Source organism: Sebastes fasciatus, chromosome 7 (assembly GCF_043250625.1).
Source record: "Sebastes fasciatus isolate fSebFas1 chromosome 7, fSebFas1.pri, whole genome shotgun sequence".
Classification (NCBI taxonomy): Eukaryota; Metazoa; Chordata; class Actinopteri; order Perciformes; family Sebastidae; genus Sebastes; species Sebastes fasciatus.
Window position 1 is genome coordinate 33,592,318 of NC_133801.1, and position 18,953 is coordinate 33,611,270.

General features: G+C 43.3%; 1 protein-coding gene across 3 annotated transcripts; it reads left to right on the forward strand.

Moving 5' to 3' along the window:
* The first annotated feature begins 144 nt into the window (after positions 1-144).
* Positions 145-18,069, forward strand: trpc6b (transient receptor potential cation channel, subfamily C, member 6b). 3 transcript variants are annotated; one of them, XM_074640426.1, is made up of 13 exons: positions 145-639; positions 1,126-1,196; positions 2,110-2,878; positions 3,841-4,026; positions 4,236-4,400; positions 5,511-5,736; positions 6,259-6,486; positions 14,759-15,023; positions 15,180-15,375; positions 15,980-16,186; positions 16,433-16,489; positions 16,790-16,865; positions 16,955-18,069. In XM_074640426.1, exons 2-13 carry the CDS (start codon positions 1,144-1,146, stop codon positions 17,131-17,133), a joined length of 2,607 nt encoding a protein of 868 aa, XP_074496527.1. In that variant the 5' UTR covers positions 145-639; positions 1,126-1,143; the 3' UTR covers positions 17,134-18,069. The 3 variants fall into 3 exon arrangements, with proteins under 3 accessions (XP_074496527.1, XP_074496529.1, XP_074496528.1); XM_074640428.1 differs by having other exon boundaries at positions 148-639; positions 1,126-1,200; XM_074640427.1 differs by having other exon boundaries at positions 149-639; positions 5,511-5,727.
* The last annotated feature ends 884 nt before the right edge of the window (positions 18,070-18,953 follow it).

Genomic DNA, 18,953 nt, shown 5'->3' on the forward strand with positions numbered 1-18,953 from the left:
GCTTTTTTCCAGATTGTTTATGCTGTCCTATGGACGGGGCAGAGGCCACTGCATCTAATCATCTATGTTCAGTGTGTCACACTCCATATAGAGTATTAGTGGTGCTATTGCCTGCAGCCTGCACACTGACAATAACACATAGCTCGTAATAAAACAACATCTTAGTCTTCTGCCTCAATTTGTGGTGCAACCAGTAAGGTCAGCGCATTTCTGCTCTACTTAAATCCTCTATTAGTTTGACAAAGTGCTTTAATATCTTAGTTTTTGGGCTTACTGGTCACATTTATGGAAAATCAAGAAAATTAAACTGAGTATTAACAGTGATATAATCACCGAAACAGGACCCAAATGTATTCCACAAATGCTATTATCCTATGTTATAATACACAACTAGAAAGCTGCTAGAAAACCCCCCAGTGGGCGCGCAGAGGCAGCACCGTCAGCATCCAGAGTCCAGAGCCAAGGTGAGACGCAGGACGCAGGGCGAGAGGCAGTCAGTCAGAGTCAGACAGGTGGCCAGGAGGCTGACAGGAGTCCGGTACGCAGGAGCTGCAGCTGCTCGCTTTGGGACGTAGTTTCGGGTCGTAACGACTTGATGAAGTGAAAGTGAAGTCATTTGGCGCAGCAGTCTTCTGTGAGGTGAGTGGACCATTCTGTTTGACTTTCTAATAGCCTATATTTGACACATATTAGATGCATATTGAAGATAATGAAATGCCATGTCTTATTTCCAAAAATCTAGAGAGTTGGTGTTTGTTAAGGCTTCTAAGAGAAAGCTTCAGGCCCATGATATTCCTAAAAGGACCAGCAGTATGGGACTAATACTCTGTGATCTCATCCTGCAGTGTCCCATATTTCAAATCTCCTATTGTGCATAATATGTACACACTGATGTCCTCTTCTCTGCATGAGGGAGCAGACGTGACAGAAAATTTTTTTTTCAGTTACTACAAATGTTAAGTGTTAATATCACATGCAAATTCAAAAAGCTCACCTAACGATGTTAACTGCAGACGAATATTAACTATACCACACAGTGTATCAGGATGTTACTGCCAGTGTTGCACTCTATAGCAGCATTATTTTGTTTTAAATTGTTCTGCTTTTGCTTTTTTCAACTCCCAGTGTTACCAGTTGCCTGTCATGATGAAGAAGAGCAGCAGAACAAAAACAACAAGGCATTCTCAGAAATCCAGGCAGGTAAATCCACATGGAGCAGCTACCTGTACCATTTTAAAAGGGTTAGGGTTAATTAGGTTAGGGCAAATTTTGTTTTTGATTTCATATTCATCCATTTCAGTTGTGATTTTCACACCTTCCCTTGCTGAACAGCATGGAACTATTTTAATTTTATCTTACCTCAGCTGATACAGACAAAGATGAATAATTTGTCTCTAGTAGAACAGATTCTGTACATGCTGTGTGTGCTCATCAGATTGCTCAGTTCTTTAAAATCTTATTAACACTAATTATGATTGAATGAAGGGACATTGTCATCATCTATCATCAGCTGGGCTGAAGCAATTAGCTCCCGAGATAACCATGTTATTCAAATGTATTTACTGGACAGAAAGTACAATGACACAAATTAGAATTAGTAGGCATTAGAGACGGTCACTGTATGGTCATCGTCCAATGAATGGAATTAACATCACAGTTGAATCAGCAAATAAAAGTTTCCTACTGGATCAAACTACAAAACACTTGATGACATTAATATAAAATAGATTTGGTCAGCTCTCATGCAGGGGCAGAGTGGATGGACAGTTCCAGGCCATGAAATCAAGCAGAGCAGCTGATGAGTCTGTGGGTGGTGTCACACATGTAGTGCGAGTTATAATTCAGCCGAGACCAGCTGTCCGTTGCACACTGTTGACCATTCATTACTTAGGTCATTGCTGTCTCATTCCCAAGGTCTTTTTCTGAAATATAGATGGAGCTGATGTTAATTTAAACCAGTAGACCAATTAAAGTAATGTCTCTGCTTAAGAAGTTAATAGTAACTCATTCTTATCTGGAAATTCGTGTTATTTGAGAGTGAAATTTTAGCATTTGGGCATCCATGAATCCACAGATAAGATCTTCATCCATATGTTGACCTGTGTTTAGGTGGAGCAATGAGGGGAGAGCCATGATGCTGCAGCAAGTCACGGCCAAACCCCGGAGACAAGTTTTTCGGGGAGCTGGCTACCTGTATCAGGCTCAACCCTCCTCCTGCCTTTCCGTGACAGAGGAACTTTTTTTGGATGCTGCAGAATATGGCAACATTCCCGAAGTGAGGCGGATGCTAGAGGAGCTGCCGGACCTCAACGTCAACTGTGTGAACTACATGGGCCAGAATGCACTGCAGCTGGCGGTTGCCAATGAGCATTTAGAGGTGACTCAACTCCTGCTTGAGAAGGAAGACCTCTCTAGAATAGGAGATGCCTTGCTGTTAGCCATCAGTAAAGGCTACATCCGTATAGTGGAGGCCATACTGGGCCACCAGGCCTTTGCAGACGGTCAGAGGCTGACGAACAGTCCCAGCCAGGCAGACACGTGTGATGACTTCTTTGCCTATGACGAGGATGGCACACGTTTCTCCCACGACATCACTCCCATCATCCTGGCCTCCCAGTGCAATGAGTATGAAATCGTGCATATACTTCTCATAAAAGGGGCCCGTGTGGAGCGGCCCCATGACTACTTCTGCCAGTGCAGGACCTGCAGCGAGAAGCAGAGGAATGACTCATTTAGCCATTCACAATCCCGCATCAATGCATATAAATGTCTGGCCAGTCCAGCGTATCTGTCCCTCTCCAATGAAGACCCAGTGATGGCAGCTCTGGAGCTGAGCAACGAGCTTGCAGTTCTGGCCAACATTGAGAAGGAGTTCAAGGTACAGTATGTTACATGTACCTGATTCTTTTTACTAAAACTTTCAGAGACGATCATGTTGATTAAAGCGGCAGTAGACAGAATATTTTTGGCATGATTGGGAAAAAAATTGCATAATAACCTTTCAGCATATTGTAATTCAAGTGTTCTGAGAGAAAACTAGACTTCTGCACCTCCTCATGGCTCTGTTTTCAGGCTTTAGAAAATCTAGCCTGTGATGGGAGACTTTGACCAATCACAGGTCATTTCAGAGAGAGAGCATCCCTATTGGCTGTTCATTTAACGGAGGCAGCTCTCAATCACTCACGAACTCCGATCAAACGGTCAAACTAGGCAGCGCTGATCAAACATGAATCAATATTCTGTTACTGTAATGCCTATTTCTTGCATAAAATGTTTTCAGAAACATCTTGTAGTGTACTGTTTTGAGATCAGTTGAGGAAATACCAAGCACCGCCCACCAGCCGAAGCAAATGTTCTCATTTTACAGCTAAACAGTACACTACAAGATGTTTCTGAAAACATTTGAGGCAAGAAATAGGCATTACAGTAACATAATATGAATTCATATTTGATCAGCGCTGCCTATTTTGACCGTTTGATCGGAGTCTGCGAGTGATTAACAGCTGCTCAGAGACGGCAAGGCACCAGCTTGGCTCCGATTGGTTGTTTTCCTCCGGTCTCTGAAATCTTGCAGATGCCGTTAGGAGCACCGGAGGACACAGACATGATTTTTTTTTTTCAGATTACCTGTCTCAGGCACTACTGTCAGAATATAGTGACCGTTTTATAAAGATAGCTTTTCATAATAATATTTGCTCCAACTTGCCTACTTCAACTTTAAAAGATTGCAGGCTGCACTTATGATAGTATTTGAGGTTTTGACAGTTTGTTTTTGTGCTATTATTGATTCATAAAAATATAACAATAAAGTGCTATAGATTTTGCCTTTGTCTGTTATAGAATGATTACAAGAAACTGTCCATGCAGTGTAAAGACTTTGTGGTGGGACTCCTGGATTTGTGCCGAAACACAGAGGAAGTGAAGGCCGTCTTAAATGGGGACACTGAATCATGCCAACGCTCTGAGACCTTGGGCAGACAAAACCTTATCAGGTTAAAACTTGCAATAAAATATGAAGTTAAAAAGGTAAGCATGTGAGAAAAGTACTTTAATTTTTTAAAGATTAGAATTAATGTATTTGTTTACATATTGTGTTTTTTTGTGTCCCCAAATAATTTCTCTCTCTCTCTCTCTCTATCTCTCTCTCTCTCTCTCTCTCTCTCTCTCTCTCTCTCTCTCTCTCTCTCTCTGTATCTCTCACTCGCTCACACTCACACTCACCACCATCGGGGTAGTTTGTGGCACATCCAAACTGCCAACAGCAACTCCTCTCCATCTGGTACGAGAACTTGTCTGGACTACGTCAGCAAACCACAGCAGTTAAAACCCTTCTTGTCCTCGGCGTAGCTGTCGGGTTGCCTGTTCTGTCATTTATGTACTGGATAGCACCATCGAGTAAGGTTAGTTCCAAAAAGAGTCATACATTGTTTTAACTTAAAGAGAAAATTTGGCGTCTTTTATGTGGATGTCCAATCAGTTTTTTGAAGGTAAATGTAGTCAACTGAAGTATTAAATTACTCAGTGTGTGCTATATTGACCCAGAAAGCTGAGTTTGCAGCTGCAAAATCTGTTCTTCGCATAGGGTCTGTGGTGACATAGTTTACCACTGCACATAGGGAGGTGGATGGGTCCAACAAACACAAGACTTTCATCCAGGAGACCGCTGTTCGTGTTCCCTGCGTCACGTTTCACTTTCACTTTAAAATCAGCTCTTTGTTCGTGTGCCGTTTTCACAACGTCAAGTCACATTTGCACTGTAAAAATGGTAATTTTAAGCCCAACCATGTTGTTTTGTCCTAAACCTAACTAAGTGGTTTTGTTGCCTAATTCTAAGACAGTGTTTTTGTTTAATTCACAACATTAAGCACGTGATTACTGTGACCGTAAAGTGACGCCGAGGGGTCTGACAAAGCGTAAGTATATGACGAGTTGGGATGAGAACGTGTTGCGAATACTGTGTGAATGGACAAGATAGAGACAGGAGCAGAGGATAGTTTGAGTTTAGTGGCGAAGATATCCAGTGAATGTACAGTAGATTTAGCAGTTTGTGCACAAATAAATGATTGGACATCCACATAAAAGGTGCATGATTTTCCCTTTAAAAGTTAGATTCTGCATTCATTGTCTTTTCGGGAACATTCTAAACACTTTTAACAGAGCTAAAAGGAGAGTGAACGTTGGACTTTGAAGTGACTTTAATGTTGTTGCTCCATGCCTGCTGGACAATGTTGCTAGCACATTAGCCACAGAAACTTTAGAAGGCAATAATATGTCAGGACTGTCTCTGGGTTTGTCAGCTTGTTGTTGAGCTGCAAGATTAATGCAGCTTTAACAGACTTCATCATTGAATGACTAGTTCAGTTACTGTTGGTTATGCTGCTTTCTTCTGCTTTCTAGAAGGCAGTTTCAAATTTTGGTCTTAAGTTTAAATTAACTCTTACTGTGTGCAAAGATGATATTTTGTCAGAGGCTGTACCATACAAGTTTGCTCTGTTTGCCATTTGTGTCAGTTAGGGAAACTCATGTGTGGACCTTTCCTGAAGTTTGTGGCCCACGCAGCCTCCTTCATGATATTTCTTTGCCTGCTGGTCCTGAACGCAGCAGACCGTTTTGGGGGAACATCGCTGCTGCCGAACATGACCGCCCACGATCACCCTTCGCAACTGTTTCGTATGAAGACCACCCCCTTCACCTGGATGGAGATTCTCATCATATCCTGGGTCATAGGTCATGAGTGTAAACACACTGTCCCACACCCAACCACCCTATCCCTTCCACATTGTAACTAGCATCACTTTTTCTGCGATGTTAGTATAATCTTTTTGTTATGCTAATTTATTCCTCTCCCATCTTTCTGACACTCCCACACTTTTACAATTACACCACTCTGCTGTGCGTGCAGGGTCAAGGATATGACATGCCATTGAAGGGTTGTAAATCCCCAAACATCTATCATGCTAGGAAATGGCCCACATAGATAATTATGTATTCTTACCACGCGCGCCATAATAAATCAGATTGGTAATGACTTCTCAAAGGCAAGGTGACACTTTCACTTAGCTCCACAGGCGAGACTTGGGAGCCATATATCACACACGCTTTGCCAGAATGCAGCGTCAGTAAATCCTATGTGATTTGACCATTCATTCATTTTGATCATGTTTACATATATTCAAATCATATCAGCCATTATTTAATTTGAGAGAAAAGAAGTGTGAATGTCAACCAAATGTGTGATATATTTTTTTTTCCCTGCAGGGAAGATCTGGGAAGAATGTAAAGATATTTGGTCGCAGGACATCCGGGAATACATCTCAGAGCCCTGGAACCTTCTTGACTTTAGTATATTGGCCATTTTTATGACCTCTTTCATTGCCAGATTAATGGCTTTCTGGCATGCATATTCCGCCCAGTGTTATGTTGACAAGCACTACACTGACCTGTCCAACATGACCTTGCCCTTTGAGATACAGTATTTCCAGCTGGGTAAGTGTCGACCAAAGAATTTGAATATTATAAATAGTGATTCAATAAATTGCTTTTCTATACGTATAAAACTAACCTTAAATATTTTTCATTATAGAGGATCTCCTTGTTCAGATTTAAATTTCACCCAATTCGTCTGTTATCAGGCCATTAAATAGGCGTTATTGCTGGCTATAAGCACCATAGATGTGGGTCATTAGGGGCCTACTACACCTATTACGTTGTTGAAGTGAAAGTGAAACTTAAAAGCAACACATTCTAACATGTAAAACTGAATGAAACATCGCCTCTTGAACACAAACAAAAGGGCTTCTTTAGGTTTAGGCAATAAAACTACAACTTCTTTAGGTTTAGGCAACACAACTACAACTTCTTCAGGTTTAGGCAACAAAACTATACGTTCTTTAGGTTTAGGCAACAGAACTACAACTTCTTTAGTCATCCAGAAGTCATAGAACCATAATTACATACGTAACTCTCGTTCTATTTCGTTCTTCCTGACCGCCAGAGACAGTGCTTAACACTGGATGACGACTACCAACGTAATCACAAGGAAAACCCACTTCACTGGGAACGGCCCGTGGATTCCTGAAAGAACACCGATGCTACTGCGTAGGGAGCAGCAACATTGACCTTGCAAAAATGGGCAAAGGTGCATGGAGTAGCCCAGCTGGCCGCAGCGCAAATCTCACTTTGAGGGATCCCCCGTAGCGCGTCCCAGGAAGTGGAGATACTCCTGGTGGAGTGGCCTCTGATATTAAGAGGTAAAGGCAGGCCTTTTGACCTGTATGCCTGCTCAATGGCCTGAACAGTCCATCTGGAAAGCCTCTGCTTGGACAGAGCGTGCCCTTTCCTATGGGCCCCATAGCAGACAAACAGGCTATCAGAACGACGAAAGCTTGCAGTCGCCTGTATATAATGCCTTAATGCCCTCACTGGGCAGAGCAGTTCTGCTGACATGGCATCTTCATCCTGTAGGCATGAAGGGTCATAAGCTGCCAGCTCAATGACCAGATTAGAGTGGGCCGGAGCCAACCTCTTCAGGGAAAATGATGGATTAGGCCAAAGTGCCACCACTGTGCCATCCGAGTTCCAGCAAATGCACGCTTCACTCACTGACAAGTGAGTGAAGCTTTGCTGATGCCATTGCCAAAAGGAAAGCAACCTTTACTGAAGACCACTCCAGCCCTGACTGCTCCAGAGGCTCGAAGGGGGGGAGACGAAGGGCATCCAGCACCAGAGACAGTTCCCCCGAGGGAATCTTGACAGCCTGCGGGGGGTTCCGCCACTGGGCTCCTTTACGAAACCGGGTCACCAGAGTGTGAGACCCCACGGTCTGGTTATCCACTCTAACATGCCTGGCTGAAATTGCTGCTACATAGACCCTTAAGGTAGAAGGAGATAGTTTCTTCTCCAGCAAAGACTGCAAAAATCTCAGTATTATTGGCACAGAGGCACTCTGAGGTACCTCCTCATGAACTCTACACCACTCTGAGACTATTTTCCACCTGTTGGCATACAGTGCCCTGGTGGAGGGTGCTCTTGAGTCAGAAATGATTTGGATTGCAGCCTGGTCACATAGCCTTAGGAGTGGGTCCGGTTCCTCAGGGGCCATACCCATAGCTGTAGGCGATCCGGGTTCGGATACCGGATGCGGCCCCCCAGCTGTGAGAGCAGGTCTTGCCTCTTGGGCAGGCACCATGGAACTCCGTCCAAAAGCCTGTGCATCCCCGGATACCAGGGTCTCCCCGGACAGTTTGGGGCAACCAACAGGAGTCTGTGGTTGCCGTGCTGCATTCTGTGTAGCGTTACTGCTATAAGTGGGAATGGTGGGAAGGCATAGAGGAGGCAATCTGGCCATGGGCGCGCCAGGGCATCCTGCCCTGTCTCCGTCAGGGAGAACCAAAGAAGGCAGTGCGTTGAGGCTTCTGAGGCAAACAGGTCCACCTCTGCTGTGCCATATTTACGCCATATCTCCTCTACCACCTCTGGGTGGAGCCTCCACTCGCCCGCGGGGGGTTTCTGGCGGTAGAGAAAGTCTGCCACCACATTCTGTGGCCCTGGCAGATACATGGCCCTGAGGCTGGAAAAACAAGGGAAAGCCCATACAAGGAGTCTCCGTGCCACCTGCAGCAACCGGGTCGATCTGGTGTCCCCTTGCCGGTTTACATGGTAGACAGCTGACCTGTTGTCGGACTGTACAACAACATGCCTGCCCCTCAAATGTGGTAGGAATTTGCAAAGTGCCAAATATATAGCACGGAGCTCGAGCACATTTATGTGCTCCGACACTCCCTGTGCTGTCTAGAGCCTCCTTATCGCTCTGTGCTGCCATACTGCCCCCCAGCTGGAGGGTGAAGCATCGGTCACCGCCACCTGGCGACGTGAGGGAATCTACTCACGAATGGCACTACTGATGTTACTGACGTCAACATACCTAACAGCCTGAGAAACAGGCTGTACCTAAACCTCCTGTTCTTCCGGAACCAGAAGAGAAGCTTGAGTATGGCTTTTACTCGTCGTGGTGTTGGGAAGGCCAGCATACGGCGGGAGTCCAGAGTTAAACCAATGAACACTATTCTTTGGCTGGGTATGAGACAACTCTTGGTGTGGTTGACGGTAAGGCCCATCCTCGTCACATGATGCAGAAGGGCCGCAGTGTCCCACTCTGCTTGTTCCCTGGTCAGAGCACAAATCAGCCAATCGTCCAGGTATGGGAGGATAAGCATACCCCTGATTTGCATTGGGGCGAGTGCCACCCGCATGCACCTTGTGAAGACCCATGGGGCAAGGGAGAGACCAAATGGGAGCACCTTGAACTGGAAGGCCTTGCCTTCAAATGCGAAGCGCAGGTACTGCCTGTGAGATAGTGCTATTGGGACGTGAAAGTATGCGTCCTGCAAATCGATGGATGTGAACTAACTGTGCCGTGTCACTGTTTGGAGCACATCTGCTGTAATCAACATGTGGAAGGGCAACACCTTCAGAAATGTGTTCAGCCCTCGAAAGTCCAGTATACGAGTCCAGTAAGTCCAGTATGACTAGAAAGTCATCTGTGATGCGACATTGGGGCCTGGGACAGCGAGCATCAGTTCTCAAGACCTCATTGGGAGACACAATAAGGGCGCAATAGATGGCTCCACGGCTGGCATCTTACCCAGTCCGTAAGTGACGGCGTTCTGCATGGATGCTAAGGCCCTGCCGTCAGTGGTGTGGTGGGAAAGTGATTTCGGGTCTGGCCAGCATTTGTGGAGCTCCTCAATGTATGGCTAGGAGGGCGGAACAGCTAGAAACCTTCCAGGGGCATGGCCCACCTAAAAAATGCAATAGATGAGGTGCCCGCAGTCGGGGCCTCATCCAAGCCTAAGCGTGCCAGAGCCATACAGACCACTGGCTTAACTGTCGCTGGGGCAGACTCTGAGCCTGCCCTGGATCCACTTCCTGACTGCTGGGAACAGGTGTCGGAAGCGTGGGAGGAGGCTACTAGCTCTCCCTGTCCAGGCCGGTCCTCACAGAACTGGCTACAGGAAGCCCTCGTAGACAGGGAATCCTCATCCCATCCTGGTGGGGTAGGTGTCCTAGCCTGCGGGCTGTCTCTCTGGGTTGCGTTCACCCTGCCTGGCTGAAGGTTAAGGAGCAGCGCTTTAATCTCAGCCATCTCTGATGTTAGCGTGTCGACCTTAGTTGCCAAACAGTCCACTTTCCTTGCCTTTTTTGTAGGTGGGGCCCCCTCAGGTGGGGAGCGTCTCCGCCCACTCCGTGCGTTTGAAGGGACACCCGATAGGGGCAACTGGACCTCAAGCTGCTCTTCTATCTCAGCCAATCGAGCTAGCTTCAGCTCCCGTGCACTGACTCCCGGACAGCCCCTCTCTCAGGTGTACAACACCGAGGCATGTGGGGCATTCATCATGGCCATCGGTAGCTAGCAGTGGAGCCATGCAGGCAACATGCTCTCCTAACATGGTGCTGTGATATGAATAATAATTCTTAGAATTAATTTTATACTCTTATATTAGATTAATTAATGAATATATTTATCTTACTTATATAATGTGTTTGCTTACTTAGTTATGCAAAATAACTGGTTACTCTGGAGTGGAAGCACTCTAGTAACAGAGAGAAAAAAAATCACATCAATTTGCTTAACAGCAAACTGTCTCAGTTAGTGGAGCGGATAGTGGAAAAATCGTGCAAATAGTGATACAAGCACCAAATTTGGCATGATGATTCCCGAGGGGTCACTTAGCAAATATAAACGATCGGCCACTTGAAAATCCAAGACGGCGGCCATTTTTCAAGATGGCCGCCAAATTGACCTGCCGTTAATGGTTTCTCTCATAGAAATTCATCTACTTGGTCAATTTGAGTGATCTTGGTGTCAAATTATGTGATTTCTAGCATGCTGGATCTTATTTTGATAGTTAAATAATTTTTAACTTCAATATAAATTTAGTCGCGGAGAATGTTTTTCTTAAAAAAATGCATGATTTTGATGAACTTGAATGATTGTGATGTAGAATTATATGTTTTCTGGTATGCTATCTAATCTAACAATTTTTACAGCTTTAACATCCTCCAATACGTTTTTTTTTTTTTTACTTTTGGCTGTCCGGTGAGTCTTTGCTTTGTGGTGTTTGCAAGGCTCAATTGGCTTGTAGGCCTACTGTTGTAGATATCAATAGCTGCTGTTGCCATAGGTGTAGGGGCTTAGTGGTAGAGGTAGCACCTTTGTTTCAGAAGTCAGCCACATCCTCCAGGATGGACTACTCGCACTGGTTCACACTACTTGCCCAACTCTCATCTATGGCTCCATGAAGTTGCCAGTGCACGGCAATGACCACACCTCGGACACCATGTTGGCTCATGGGCTGAACTAGGTGAGGGTAAAACACAGAGAGTCTCTGTGTGATGGAGTATTTCTAGCTCCAAATTTCAAAGTGCATAGAGTCAACGAACCAGCCATCTTTATCCATGAGGTTCCCACACCAACATATCTATCAGTTGCCTCTTTCTGGTCTTGGAAAACACAGACAGGCCAACATACATAGCAAAAGGTGTCTTCCTGTCCTTGGATTGCCTGTGGACCTGCGATCCTTCCCTGTATTTGGCAAAACAGCTCTACTGTAACAGTTGCAAGGTCAGATTTTGATGTGCCATTTTGGAGTTGTGACTTGATATCAGCCCCATGTTCAATCATACATACAAACTGAAGCAGTGATGGTGGGACGGTATCTTCAAGGTACCCATCATGAGACGTGCTGTTGAATTCTGATTTATGCTGAAACATGTCACGACGTATCATCTGAGCAGCCTTTGCCAGGTGGACTGCTTCTCCATATTTGCTTCCTTCTTCTGGGACAGCTCTTCTTTCTTCTGCAGCTGTTGGGCATTCAGATAGGCTCGTTCTCGTTTGTACAGAGCAGCCAAGCAAGCAGGCTGACATCTCCAGCACTCAGATTGGGAAGGAGCTTTCCATCACTGAACGGGCACTTGCTTGCATGGGATACAGCTAGGTTCATGCATTATTTTACGCAATCTGTACACTATCTGGATAACTGAAACCCCATTATCCTTGGCTCGGCTCTCCCGCGCTTGCACATCCTGTCGATTCAGGTTTTGCTGCCTTAAACTGATCAGGGGTTGGTAGTAAGCAGCATTTTGGACACTAAGTATAATGCTGAATCCTACTTAGCTGACGTTAAACCCCATTCTGAGTTACACAGCAGCGATTGTCACCAGTGTGCCCTGGTAGTGCCCGACAATCACTCCTTTACAGTTCTTTGCTGTTTTTCCAATTCTGGCAGTTGGGTTGGAACCTCATGGATAAAGATGGCTGGTTCGTTGACTCTATGCACTTTGACATTTAGAGCTAGACATACTCCATCACAGAGATACTCTCTGTGTGCTACCCTCACCTAGTTCAGCCCGTGAGCCAACATGGTGTCCCGGGGTGTGGTCATTGCCGTGCACTAGCAACTTCATGGAGCCACAGGTGAGAGTTGGGCAAGTAGTGAGGACCAGTGCCAGTAGTCCATCCTGGAGGATGTGGCTGACTTCTGAAACAAAGGTACTACCCCTACCACTAAGCCCCTACACCTATGGCAACAGCAGCTATTGATATCTACAACAGTAGACCTACAAGCCAATTGAGCCATGCAAACACCACAAAGCAAAGACTCACCGGACAGCCAAAAGTAAAAAAAAAACGTATCGGAGGATGTTAAAGCTGTAAAATTAGATAGCATACCAGAAAACATATAATTCTACATCACAATCATTCAAGTTGACCAAGTACATGCATTTCTTTAAGAAAAGCATTCTCTGCGAGTAAATTTGACAGCCATCTTAAAAATGTCCGCCATATTGCAGTTCAAAATTATTAAAACTATCAAAATAAGATCCAGCATGCTAGAAAACACATAATTTGACACCAAGATCACTCAAATTGACCAAGTAGATGAATTTCTATGAGAGAAACCATTAACGGCAGGTCAATTTGGCGGCCATCTTGAAAAATGGCCGCCGTCTTGGATTTTCAAGTGGCCGATTGTTTATATTTGCTAAGCGACCCCTCGGGAATCATCATGCCAAATTTGGTGCTTGTATCACTATTTGCACGATTTGACTGAAAAATGGATGTTAGCCGCTCCACTAAGTAACTAGACACTAGCTTTGAACTAGGACTGTTAACGTAAAAATTAACACAAAAGACAGGGAAGGTATAACTTCCCCTTTAAAGTATGGCACCGAAGCCCTTTGACGTTACAGCAGCCACAAAATAAGTTAACCCACAAGCAAAATCACTTACTGGGGAGCGGTCGCTCTATCCATCAACCAAAGGAGATGCATGCTTTAACGAGCAAAAGCACTCGCTGCTGAGCAATACACACTGTAAAAGGAAATTAATTAGCTGACAACAGCCCAACGAAGTTCGTTGTCTGACGGAGGCTTGCCGATACTATAAGCGCAAACAATTAACAATAAGGAGACCGAAAACAGACTCCAATCAACAAACGTTACTTAAACCCTAAAAACGAGAGGATACTCACCTTGCTATCCTAGCTCACCTGTTGTTAGCCTAGCTGAAATTTAACCGGCGAAAACACCGGTCTAACAGCGAAGTGTTTGAGTGTAGCCGTGATTGACAAATCGCAGCCCTTGGAGGACGAAACCATAGCTCCAACCATGCGGTTGCAGGGCTCACAGCGAAAAGTCAACGGCTTGTCTTTTTTTTGGGCTTATATACGCTACGTCATCCCAGGTCACATGTGACTTTGTTGATATTAAATACTCGACCTGCGTGTGCGCGAGATGGATAACATCCTGGGTGAAAACCCTTATGGAGTTTCACGCTGTCTATACAGCGTCAGAACTAAACATGCAGAAGCAGCGTTCAGTTTTAATGCACCAAATATCTGGAACAAGCTCCCAGAAAACTGCAGGACCGCTACAACTCTGACTTCTTTTAAAACAAAGCTTAAAACTTTCCTGTTTGCTGCTGCCTTTAATTAAACCAGATAATGATCTTATACTGCACTAGAGCTTTTACTCTTGTGTGTTATACTCTATTTTTAGCTTCTATCCTAGCTTTTATTTTTAGCTTGTTTTTATTTTCTAATCTTTAATGTTTTATGTTTTTATAACTGTTTTAATTATGTCTTAATGTTCTTTTGCACTTTGTCACAATGTTCTTGAATGTTTATGTAAAGCACTTTGAATTGCCCTGTTGTTAAAATGCCTTGCCTTGCCTTGCCTATACTACAGCACCTGACTTCCGCTTCTGCTCCTGTCATAATTACTGCAGTCGCTAGAGGTCGCTGTAGTCTTCTTTTATACCTTCTTTTGGTGATCTAACATGTGAATAGATGATAAAACTTACTAGTGGGTGTAGTAGACCCCTATTGACCCACATCTATGGGTCGCCTATTTAATAGCCTGACAATAGTCTATTCTGCTGTAAATTTTAGGTTACATCAGTGTGAAACTAGATATTGATTTTGAAAAAGTATTGATCTGATAGGCAGCTATTTAAAGATTATTGCTTTTCTCCTCCATAATTTTGAGACCCAGAACAGGAAATCCATAAAAATAATGGAGTCATTTTTCCAAAGTATCACCACCGCCTTGTCCTTGATTTTCTGGTTACATATTTATCTAAATACCAAGGCCAAATTTAGTTCCCTGAATGAGTTCTATGCACAGGTATTGATCTAATGCAATGAGAGTTTACGTCATGAAAACTGCCACGTTCAGCATTTGTTTTGTTTTTCAGCTCGAATCAACTGGATGCCCTCAGACCCGCAGCTTATTTCTGAAGGCCTCTATGCAATTGCAGTTGTGCTGAGTTTCTCTCGCATTGCATACATCCTGCCTGCCAATGAGAGCTTCGGGCCTTTGCAGATCTCTCTGGGGAGAACAGTGAAAGACATCTTTAAGTTCATGGTGATCTTCATAACAGTTTTTGTGGCTTTCATGGTGGGAATGTTCAATCTGTACTCGTACTACCTCGGAGCCAAGCACAATGACGCCTTCACAACGTGAGTGTCGACGATAGACTGCCTGAAAAAGCTTTGAAAAATGTTCTTAATGTTTTCCAATTGTGCCTTTGGATACAATCTGCGTTGAATTAATATGATGTACTAACACACTGGTTGCACTGCACTTATTCAATTCCCATTTCTCTATTCCTCCAGGCTTGAAGAGAGTTTTAAAACGTTATTCTGGGCTATCTTTGGCTTATCAGAGGTGAAATCAGTGGTCATTAACATCGACCATAAGTTCATAGAGAATATTGGCTATGTTCTGTACGGGGTGTACAACATCATCATGGTGATCGTCTTGCTCAATATGCTCATCGCCATGTTCAACAGCTCCTTCCAAGAAATTGAGGTACGTGTGAACCATCCATAAATTAGTATTAATTTGTGTGTCTCGTATACTATCAGTGATGATAATGACCATTTTGTTGTAAGACCATAATAATGATAATTTTATTTGTCAAAAATGTCAATAGATGTTATGGTTTATGGCTGATTTAAGTTGTTAAGTTGTCATACGTGCTGTATATTTGGTTTACACAATTAGATGGGGGATCTATTGGCAGAAATGGAATATAATATTAATATAATTAATATATATTATAATATTAATTTTCTTTAGTGTATTTCACCTGATAATAAGAATTGTGTTTTCGTTACCTTAGAATGAGCCGTTTATATATACATAGGGAGCGGGTCCCCTCTCCAGGGAGTCCGCCATGTTTCTACAGTAGCCCGGAACGGACAAACCGTACACACACACTCTACTCAGCACTGGCTGTGCGCCAACGAGCTAGATACTGCCAGATCCTACACACTGGACCTTTAATGAACAAATGTTGATAAGTAGATGGAAGTTTCACATTAGAAATGCTAATTGATTAACTTCCTTGTTGCTCATCAAATGTTTCCCCCGGCTCTCACCCCGTCTTACCGTGTCCTCTCTGTTGGTGCAGGATGATTCTGATGTTGAGTGGAAGTTTGCCAGGTCTAAGCTGTGGTTCTCGTACTTTGAGCACGGTGGCACGCTGCCCGTGCCCTTCAACCTCGTACCCAGCCCCAAGTCTGTCGTTTCCCTCTTGCTGGGGATAAGGGAATTCCTCTGGGATGTACCTAAAGGCAAAAACCAAGAAAATGCAAATGATGAGATGGAGCTTAACAAGGTGAGGCATCAGCTGCTGACACAAAGGATATTTCAAGCAAGGAAATTCAGTTTTTGGTGAATGTAAATTAGTTGCAATTCTTCTGGTAATGTTGACCTATATTCTATGATACAGGTCTACAGGGCCCTCTTGTGTCTCATTTATAAGTTGCAGGTTTTTTACAAGTGTCCCTTAAACCCATTATTTAAAAGGAGGATTAATTTATTATTATTATCTTCTCTTTTTTGTTGTTGTTTCTAATCTTAGTTGAGGCAACAGGAAGATCTGAGTGTGGAAGCGTCGCCTTGTCCAACCCGTCACCAAGTAAAGCAGTTTCCACTTCCTAATGCTGATCAACCTGTTAATAACTGAGCTGTTGAGTTTTACACATAGACGTGAACATGGATAATGCAATATTAGTAAATTGTAGTATCTCATATCTAGAGGACACATTAAGGAGACTTGGTGTATAGCCTACTGTATATGTCAGTCAAAACTGTATAATCAAACATGCTCACTAAACAAGTTCGCAGCTGGCTTTCTTTTTTTCCTTAACAAACTCTACTTGTTTAGAAACAATTAGCTCATCAGTTTCAAACTGAAGTCCTCTGATATTTATTACAGGATACAATGAATCGCCTCATCAAAAGATACATCTTAAAAGCACAGAGAGATAAAGACAATGATGAAATAAATGAAGGTGAGTTCAGCAGGTTTTCAGTGCTTTTCTTGTCCAAATCACCGAATTATGAAACACTATTTGACGCCGTCGCTCTTACTGTCCCACAGGTGAACTGAAGGAGATCAAACAGGACATCTCCAGTCTCCGCTTTGAGCTGCTTGAAAGGGCCGACCACGACATGGAGACACTGGCAAAGCTCATCAGCCAACTGCGAGAAGTCATGCATGTTCAGCAGAAAGAAGAGCAGAGGAATGAGCTGTACGGTCTTAAAACATGTAAAGATTGAGGAATAAGGGTCCTTATAGGCACAGACACATTTATGGACTCAAACAACTGATGAAAATGGATATTCTGTATATTAAATATGAAAATAGCTAAAGGGGACATATCATGAAAAACTATTTTTCAGTGCTTGTGCATTTGGGTGTCTGGAGTGTCTACCAACCCACAAACTGAAATAAGACAACCCAGTCAGTTTTTTGTGGGCTGTCTAGATCAGAAAACATGTGATTCAACAAGCCATTCAGATTTTGCTCCCCTTCCTATGTCACATGCAAGCTCATTAGAATATAGATGAATCCAGGGAAACACCGGAAGTAACCAAAACGCCATTACTGCGGTGGCGTCTCCTGACAATATGCACACATTTGAATGCAAGCTGTACTAAGAAGTGTACAATTGTCTGCTTTTACCTTTACTTTCTATTGGGGCTGCCAAAGTTAGCACGTTAACGCAAATTCATTTTAACGACACTAATTTATTTAATGCATCTTGCGATTTTTAGGTTGTAGCGGGCTCAGTTTTAAAGCTAGAGTGAAGATATTGGTCATCATATGAAACTAGAAAACATAAGGAATCCATTGGTACCAACCAATGTCATACTAGCTTTTCACAATGGAGGTAAAATAACGCTCCAAACTTACGCTAAATTTTGGTGAGGAAAAACTGCCATTGCCATTTTCAAGGGGGTCCCTTGACCTCTGACCTCAAGATATGTGAAGAGATATGACCTGAGAAATGTGATATCTCCCTTTTACAGACATGCCCACTTTATGATAATCACATGCAGTCAGCACACTGACACACTGACAGCTGTTGTAGCCTTTTGGGCTGCAGTTTGCCATGTTATGATTTGAGCATATTGTTTTATGCTAAATGCAGTACCTGTGAGGGTTTCTGGACAATATCTGTCATTGGTTTGTGTTGTTAATTGATTTCCAATAATAAATATACATACATACATGTGCATAAAGCAAGCATCATTTGCCCTCTACCATGTTGATAAGAGTGTTAAATACTTGACCCTTTAGGGTACATTTTGAAGAGATAAAAAATGTGCGATTAATTTGCGATCAATCCCGATTAACTATGGACAATCATGCATTTAATCGCAATTCAATATTTGAATTGTTTGACAGCCCTACTTTCTATGTAACGTTACTTTTGACACCGATGTCTAGGAGATCGTGAAGATATAGCAGTTCTCAGCTGCCTAACGTTAGCCTGACATGGTGAAACAAGTAATATCAGCTAAGTTAACACTGCTTAGCTAGCGTAGCTAATGTTAATGGGCTAAAGGCACTGTCTAGGGGCTGCGGTGGTCCGACAGAAGAAATTATCTCAATCAACTAACTCTGGTGTTATTGTGAAATATAACATTAGTTGCTCTAACTAGGTCAACCTAATGACCATAAAGTTGTAGTGTAGGTTCTAACCTTAAGATATCCAAAATAAGAGTTGGGTGCCAGAAAGGAGAATAATCACTACTTCTACCCTGTCATTTAAAAAACAAAAATACTGGAAATCATTGAGAGCTAGCCCGGACAGCCTGTTAGCCTCGCTACAAAAGGCACAAGATAAACAAAACATCAATTATTTTTTATCAAGTTAAATCTGGCTTTATTTAGCCCAAATAGTGTAATCAAGTCAAAAAAGTACAGTTCACACTCAAAACAATTTTACACACAAAATGCTCATTAAATCAAGAAAAACAAAACTCAAATCCTGAGTCCAAATAAGAAAAACAAATATCCTTCAAATCATCATCAATCATAAATAGATAGACAGATAAAGGTCAGTCATTTAACAAAAGAGAGGGAGAAGTCT